Source organism: Chionomys nivalis, chromosome 19, assembly GCF_950005125.1.
Source record: "Chionomys nivalis chromosome 19, mChiNiv1.1, whole genome shotgun sequence".
Classification (NCBI taxonomy): Eukaryota; Metazoa; Chordata; class Mammalia; order Rodentia; family Cricetidae; genus Chionomys; species Chionomys nivalis.
The window spans coordinates 43,506,366-43,514,882 of NC_080104.1; the positions used below are offsets into that span (position 1 = coordinate 43,506,366).

The window sequence follows — 8,517 nt, forward strand, 5'->3', positions numbered from 1 at the left end:
TGGAGCAGGGGGATATTTTCACAGGACCTCCTCCATCTGCTGTCAATCAAAACAGAACATTGGCCATTTAGTTATAAAAAGAAAAAGAAAAAAGCGCAATATGCTTGTATACACACACCAGTTCCTTCATGTACAATAAGGACATGGGCTCAGGGAAATGAAAGAACAGAGAAAACTATACTGTAGTAGTCAGGATGTGGTGGAACCAAATTGCGGCTTTCTAATTGCGAATGTATTCTTGGTCTGTACAAAATTCTGGAGTAAAGTAGCAGGTTCCCTTTTTAGTAGACACCTCCTGTCTGCTGCTGGAAACATCGATCATATCTTCATCCTCCATTTCCAACTGTGCAGGTGTGTCTCTTTCATTGATTGGCTGCCCATCAAACCGGAATCTGATCTGCCTCATTGACAAACCCTGTCGTTCACTATAGGCTTTCATTAGTTTACTAAGTGGTGTATGCCTCTTAATTTTAAACTGCACCCATCCTGCCCCGCCACATTCAAATTAATATGGTCGTTGTTCTTGGTCTTGACTCCTTCCTTGGGTTTCTTGTCGGCCATGGCGAGCGCCGGAGTCTCCTCAGCTGCCGCTTCACAGAAGAGGCACCAGGCCCAGGCCCGCACTGAAGGAGACACAGGCAGCACCAGGAGCGGCAGAAGGAGGTGGCTGCAGCGTACCCCTCTTTCTCTTTTTTTTTTAATTAATTAATTAATCTATTTATTTATTTATTTTTAGTTTTTCGAGGCAGGGTTTCTCTGTAGCTTTGGAGCCTGTCCTGGAACTAGCTCTTGTAGACCAGGTTGGCCTCGAACTCTCAGAGATCTGCCTGCCTCTGCCTCCCGAGTGCTGGGATTAAAGGCGTGCGCCACCACCGCCCGGCCCTTCTTTCTCTTTTTAAATTGTGGTTTAAAAACAAGATGTATGCGATTGGGAGACTTTGGAAGATAGGTAGCTCCGTGGATAAAAGCATTTGGCTCTTTTTATTTTTGAGACAGGGTTTCTCCGTGTAGCTCTGTAGACCAGGCTGGCTTTGAACTCAGAGATCTGCCTGCCTCCGCCTCCTGAGTTTTGAGGTTGTTGGGATGAAAGGCGTGTACCACCACCACTCGGTACATTTGACTCTTAAGTCTGATGACCCGTGTTTGTTGCCCAGAAGCCATATTGGAGAAGGAGAGAACAGATTCCCCAGAGTTGTCCTCTGACCTCACGCGCGTGCCATAGCACATGTGCACCGACACACATACCTCACTCGCGTGCCATAGCACATGTGCACCGACACACATACCTCACTCGCGTGCCATAGCACATGTGCACCGACACACATACCTCCCTCGCGTGCCATAGCACACGTGCACCGACAAACGTACCTCACTCGTGTGCACACATTCACTGACACACATACCTCACTCATGTGCCATAGCACACGTGCACTGACACACACAACTTTTGCAATAAATAAAAGTGATCAGAACAAGGCATGGGAGATACCCCCTGGTGAGGAGCTTGCCTCCCACGTGTCAGATCCTGAGCAGTTTCCATGTAAAATGCTGTTGTGGTCATGGACTCCTATAATCCCAGCGAAGGCAATATTGAGGTAGAGCCAGTAGGATCTCTGGAAGCCTGTGGGTCAGCTAGCCTGGCCTGTGTGGTGACCCTGACTGACCCAATGAGAGACTCCATCTCAAACAAAAAAGTAGAGATGCCTGAGGGGGACACCTGAAGTTGTTTCTGCCCTCCGTATGCATGCACCCGGGACCCTTGTCACACTCGCACACACACAAACACTCACACTCACAAAGATACAGAAATAAACTGGGCATCAGGAGGCAGAGGCAGGAGGATTTCTGAGGCTTCATTTAAGACCCTGTGTCAAACAAAAGACATTTTAACCTGAACTTTGTTTTTTATTTATTTTAAAATGGCATGTTCTGTAGCCTAGATCTGCCATTCACTTTGTAAGCAACTCCAGACCCAACCGTCCCGTCTCCACCACGAAGCTGGAACTGGTGGTGCGTGTCCCATGCCTGGCCATCTTAACTGCTTTTGTATGAACAGCTCTCGGTGCTTTAAAACAAGGCCGTGCAAGGGACGCACAGAAGCAGCTTTGTTTTGTGAATAGCTGTCCATTCCGCATGCCTGTAACCACTGTTCTTTCTTCTGTCCCCGAATTCTTATAGTAACTATCTCCACTGTGAAAACTTGCTTGTTTTTCTTGGGTTGATTCATAATATAACATGCATCAGGATTTTGTTTTTAAGACTGGATCATGTTCCGTCGTCTATCACATTACATGTGACTTCCCTGCTTGTGGAAGCTTGAATTGCTTCACCACTTTGCTGTTGCATTTGGAGCACTTATAACACAAGTGCTTTCAAACCCAGAGATTCTTCCTGGTTTCTTTGTTTTGCTTCTCTCCTCTCCTCTCCCCTCCCCTCCCCTCCCCTCCCCTCTTCTCTTCTCTCTTCCCCTCCCCTCCCCTCCCCTCCCCTCCCCTCCCCTCTTCTCTTCTCTCTCTTTCTTTTTAGTTTTTTGAGACAGGGTTTCTCTGTAACTTTGGAGCCTGTTCTGTAACTTACTCTGTAGACTAGTCTGGGCTTGAACTCACAGAGATCTGCCTGCCTCTGCCTCCTAAGTGCTAGGATTAAAGGCGTGCACCACCATCGTCCAGCTCTTATTTTCTACTCTTTAATCCCTTTTTCTTTTTTAATTTTATTACGTTATGTGTATGAGTAGGTTTTTGGCTTTTTTGTTTGTTTGTTGGGTTGGTTGGTTTTGAGACAGGGTTTCTCTGTATATCAGCCCTTACTATCCTGGAATTCCATTTGCAGGCCAGGCTGGGTTTGAACTCAGAGATCCACCTGGTTCTGCCTCATCCCCAGAGTGCTGGGATTAAAGGTATGCCCTGGGTGTATGAGCATTTTGCCTATATGTATGTTTGTGCACCGTGTGTGTGTGTGTGGTGCCTAAGGAAGCCAGAAGATGGCTTTGGATTCCCTGGAACTAGAGTTACAGTGTGAGCCACTGTGTGGGTGCTGAGAATGGAACCCGGTTCTCTAGAAGCCAGTGGTCTTAATCGCTGAGCTGTTGCCCTAGCCACAGTACCGTTTTCTAAACTGCACAATATGTCCATGTGGTTTTTAATAGCAGCACTTGGGAGGCAGAGGCAGGCGGATCTCTGTGAGTTAGAGGCCAGCCTGGTCTACAAGAGCTAGTTCCAGGACAGGAACCAAAAGCTATGGAAAAACCCTGTCTTGAAAATCCAAAAAAAAAACAAAAAACAAAAAAAAAAACCACCAAGCAAAATGTCTTCCTTACTCCGTCCCCTCATTACTCAGTTCTTACCTTGCTGATAATCAAATTTTTGGTTTCTTGTGACTGTCTAGACTATGTACATGCCATTCTAGACTGATTTTTCACTTCGTATTTTGGGTCATGCCTGTAATAGAGGCTAAATCAGGAAGGTTTGTTTTTTGTTTTTTGTTTTTTTTTTGGATTTTTCGAGACAGGGTTTCTCCGTAGCTTTTGGTTCCTGTCCTGGAACTAGCTCTTGTAGACCAGGCTGGCCTCGAACTCACAGAGATCCGCATACCTCTGCCTCCCAAGTACTGGGATTAAAGGCGTGCGCCACCACCGCCCGGCTCAGGAAGGTTTTATATTGGAGCTTAGCCTGGGCTACATAGCAAGAGTCTGCCTCAAAACACAAAAGAACAAATAACAGAGCCACAGCCTGTAATCCTAGTACTTGGGAGGTGGAGGCAGAGGATTAGGAATTCAAGGCCACTCTTGAATATATAGCAAATTTGAAGCCAGTGTGGTTGAGTGGCAAAAGATCCTCTCTGGAAAAGCAAAAGAACAACAAGAAAAATTGCTAAAACCATTCAGGGTAAACCATATCCTTGGTTACAACAAATTCAAACATACCACACAACGTGAATAATAGGAAATTTTCTTTTTTCCAGCTTGGTGAGCTCCTGAAAGATTGGCGACGGCTCAACGTGGCCCTAACCAGAGCCAAACACAAGCTGGTCCTCCTGGGCAGCGTGTCCTCACTGCAGCGCTTCCCTCCCTTGGAGAAGCTCTTTGACCATCTGAACGCAGAGCAGTTAATATCCTTCTTCATTCACACGGCCACGCAGGCCTTGCTGCTGTTGGTCGTGTGCCAAGGAAAGGGGCCGTTTCCTAGGAAGTCATGCTCACCCACCAGTAACATAACGATGGACCAGGGCGGTCTGTGGAGTGAGCAAGGGAGAGGACAGGGCCTGATCTGCCACCTAGAAGCAGTGTGTGCAGAACTGGGCCGTCCCTTCTGGTCTGTAGCTATGGGTATATTTTTCTTGTTGACACAAGGTAAAACATACTGTGACTGTAACAGTCAGACTGGGTGTAGTATAGAGCTGTCCCCACTTTTAGTCCCAGCACTCGGGAGGCAAAGGCAGGTGGATCTCTGAGTTTGAGGTCAGCCTACATAGTGAATTCCAGGACAGCCAGAGCTTACATAGACCCTCCTGTTTGGTGGGTTATAGGCATGTTCCATAATGCCTGGATTTCTGTTATTTATTTATTTATTTATTTATTTATTTATTTATTTATTTATTTATGTTTGCTTGCTTGCTTGCTTGCTTGCTTGCTTGCTTGCTTGCTTTTTTGAGACGATCTTTCTCTGAAACCCTGGCTGGCCGTGGACTCAGATCCTGCCTCTGCCTCTCCAGTGTTGGAATTAAAGATGGTAGTTCTCAACCTGTGAGTCACGACTCCTTGGGGCAGGTAGTTGGGCAACCCTTTCACAGGGGTAGAATATCAGATCTCCCACTTACCAGTTATTTACATTACTGTTCATAACAGTAGCAAAATCACAGCTACAAAGTAGCAATGAATAACTTTGTGCTTCTTGGGGTCAGCACAACCCTGTGTTAAAGGGTCGCAGCGTTAGGAGGTTGAAAACCACTCGGTTGAAGGTATTCCGCACACTTGGCTCCCAGTTCCATTGCAGGCAGGTTGGCCAGGAGTTGACTGTAATGAAGGTGACCTTGAAGTTCTGACCCTTTGGCTGCCACCTCCTGACTGGTGGGATTCAGGCTTGGGCCACCACGCCTGGCTTTCTGTATTCTCTCTCCTCCTGTCCCTCCCCGTAGGGTCTCGTGGATCCCAGGTTATGGTCCAACTTCCTGTAGAGCAAACAGTGATGTGGGCTCATGTGGGCTCTAGTGCCGAGGTTGTAGCTGTGCACCACACAGCCGCAGTGCACAGGGAAATCTTCACCGCGTGTCTTCCTTAATTTATCCTACGTCATGGACCTTCCATCAAGGGAGCACGAGAGTCTCTGCCACGTTTTGGGTGATTTCCAGAGAGAATGAGCACCACACGCCTGGCTCCAGCGTCATAGGCACTAGCGTGTGACCTGATGGTCCAGCTTTGGTTTGCTGGGAATTCTACACTTGAACTGTGAGGATGACTGTTGGCTAAAAGGTACAAAGTGAAGTGACTGTATTCTTTTCAAAGTTCCAGATTTTTCTTTCTTTTTTCTTTCTTTTTTTTTTTAGTATAATCTTGTTAAACACGAAATTCTGTCACCACATAAAATTTTACTTTAAGAGTACCAATGTAGCCTAAACTAGAAAGTCTAAATTTGTATGTCCTTCAAGTGTATCTGTATATGATCAAGGAAGGTGTTTAAGATTTTTCCACCTCTAAAGGTGGATAGGCATTGGGTCTGCACTTTACCCCTTGAGTTTCAATTATAACCCAAGGTTAAGATCTCAAAAAAGAAAATAGAATTCCAGGTCTAATTCCAGAATCAGAGAAGTTACATTTAAAAGATTGGGTGCGTTGGCTCGTTCCCATCAGTTAAAGCCGCTCGCTCTGGGTTAGGGTACGGGTATGATGACTTTGAATTTGGGGTTCGGTTTTCCTTGCTTTGCTTTCCAGTGTTGGCATCCGTGAGTGGTGGCTTCCAGCTGCTTCTCGTTCCTCTGTCACCTCTTGTCGTCTCCTCTTGTCCCCTTTGTTAATTTTTGGAATGCAGCATTTCAACGTCAGGAGGACTTGACAGAAAACAAATTCTTCTTGAGAAGGAGTTTTTTCCTGAATAGATGCCAGTTTACACCCCATTTTCATCTCGGTTTGCCTCTTTGGGGGCGTTACTCAGTTTTTCCATTTCTGTAGAGATGTTTCAGAAAATACACTTACATGTATGGTGACTTTCACAAAGCGCCCCGTCTCCTGGAGGACAAAGCTTCTACCTCACTTAGTGGAAGTTTAAATTTGTTAAATTGTTGGTGCTTCTACCTTTTTATTATTTAAAGTACGATTTAATAAATTGTTTTGTACTGATAGACTTTACTGAGTTCCTCTTTGTTAAATGATTTCTGTGTGTGTGGAAATAGGGTCTCCCAGATCCCGGTGACCTGGAGCTTCTGATCCTCCTGCTTCTAACGTGCTGGGAATGCTGGACGAGCGCTAAGGTGCCTGGTGTGCAGGGCCTTGTGCATGTGCATTCCACCAACTGAGCTACATCCTCTGCCCCTGAGTATTGATTAAGCTCTGGTGTCTAGCGTTTTTTTCCCACCGTGATATGTGAAATGTTGCTCACACTGTATCGATTACTTTTCTCTTGCTGACATAAAGCACCGGGACCAAAGCCGCATAAAGAAGAAAGGGTTTTTGTTTCGTGTATTTGTTTGTTTTTGGTTTTCCAGGACAGGGTTTCTCTGTAGCTTTGGAGCCTGTGCTGGAACTCGCTCTGTAGACCAGACTGGCCTTGAACTCAGAGATCCACCTGCTTCTGCCTCCCGAGTGCTGGGATTAATGGTGTGCGCCCACCACCCAGCAAGAAGAGAATTGGCAGCAGATTGAAGAGTTAACTATCATTGCTTAAATATCCTTAGGCTATTATGAGAGTAGAATGATTTCAGTTCCTGGGAGGAGCTGAACAGAAAGATTTTTAAAGTTTTTTTTTTTTTTTTTAAATAATTGTGTGTGTGTGTGTGTGTGTGTGTGTGTACAGGCGCCTTCTGAGGGCAGAAGAGGATGGCAATACCTTGGAGCTGGAATCACAGTCAGTTGTGAGCCTCCCAACATGGTGCTGGGAATGAGACCTAGGTTCTCTGTGAGAGCAACAGGTGCTCTTAACCACTGCGCCACCTCCAGTCCCAATTATTGTCACTTAGTTATGTGAAAGAGTTGTCTGTTTTCTGCATAGATGTTTCTGTGCTTTGACCTTTGGGGTTGGAGTTAAGCCCAAATGAGGTCTTCTATACCTCAACAATGCCGTGTGTGTCGGAGCAAGGGCCCATTAAGATAAAATGCCTTTCTGCAGCCCCATTTCTGGGGCCTACTTGGAAACAAGGGAAAATCTCACCTGACTCCTCTCTGGCCCAGCTGTCATCAACAACCGCTGCTCCTCCCGAGACCTAACCCACATAGCCTGGCCTAGTTACTGTAGCCAGTCCTGAAAACCACCAGCTTTAATCTCGTCACTCAGGAGGGCTGAGGCAGGAGGATCACAAGTTTGAGGCTGGGCTGGCATGTAAGATGCATGGAGTGGACCATGATGCTAATCCAGGTGGGTTCGTAGAGCAGTACCTGCCAGCCGCTGCTCTTCCCTTCCCACACGCAGGGGTCCTGTCCTTCACAGATTTAACAGCTCACCTGTCTCCATCCTCAGCTGCCTCGGGACCACACTCGCAGAGCTGACGGTTTGGGCGACTCATTTAAAACAGGCCTGGTTTGGTAACGGGTCTGATGTTTCCCCTTCTCCCCTCACTTTAATGGCTGGTGGATCTCTGGAAGTTTGAGGACAGCCTGGCCCACAGAGCTAGTTCCAGGACAGGCTCCAAAGCAACACAGAGAAACCCTGTCTCGAAAAACAAAGAGCACTGACTTCTTCAGAAGACCCTAGTGGCTCAAAACTATAATGAGATCTGGTGCCCTCTTCTGGTGTGTAGGCAGAACACTATATACTTAATAAATAAGTCTTAAAAAAACAAAAAACAAATCTCGAACCATAAATAAGGCCCAACCATGAGGAAAGGTGGTCCTCACAGTAACAAATACAGAATAAGCCCAATATTCAGCCACATACCTACAAGGCATAATGAGGAAATTCTCACTTCCAAGTATCCTAAGAAAGAACAGCCAAAGTTGCACGCAGCTGGTAGAAATGTCAAGTGTAACTCCTGATTTCGTTGCAGTGTGATCAGATCCAGCACAAATCCCGGGTCACATCTCTAGACCCAGTGGTGGAAATTTTGAGAAATTTTAGAGAAAAAGTTTGACTTTACTCAAGTAAATTTAAGGTAACCCTGGCTGGTCAGTTGTGGCCCACACACCTTTAATCCCAGCGTGAAGACATAGTAGCCCTAACCTGATGACTCCCCAGTCCTCAGGGCACAGACCTGAGTCAGAACTTCCACAGTTTCCTGGCAACGATTAAAGAAGAGTCATCTGGAGCCAGGCATCCGGAAGATCTGCTGACCTTTGCTCTGGAAAGCCTGGAGATCCTAGTGCCTGCAGGGGAG

General features: G+C 46.4%; 1 protein-coding gene and 1 pseudogene across 1 annotated transcript in view; one reads left to right on the forward strand and one right to left on the reverse strand.

Annotated features, from left to right (window-relative positions):
* Dna2 (DNA replication helicase/nuclease 2) overlaps nucleotides 1-6,270 on the forward strand; it is a 34,300-nt gene extending 28,030 nt beyond the window's left edge. Inside the window, exons 20-21 of the mRNA XM_057794332.1 lie at nucleotides 3,961-4,107; nucleotides 5,287-6,270. Of these exons, the coding sequence (XP_057650315.1) occupies nucleotides 3,961-4,107; nucleotides 5,287-5,355 (216 nt within the window). The 3' untranslated portion in view covers nucleotides 5,356-6,270. The remainder of the gene's footprint in view (nucleotides 1-3,960; nucleotides 4,108-5,286) is intronic.
* LOC130861853 (small ubiquitin-related modifier 2-like) lies at nucleotides 282-561 on the reverse strand (annotated as a pseudogene).
* Nucleotides 6,271-8,517: the final 2,247 nt, after the last annotated feature.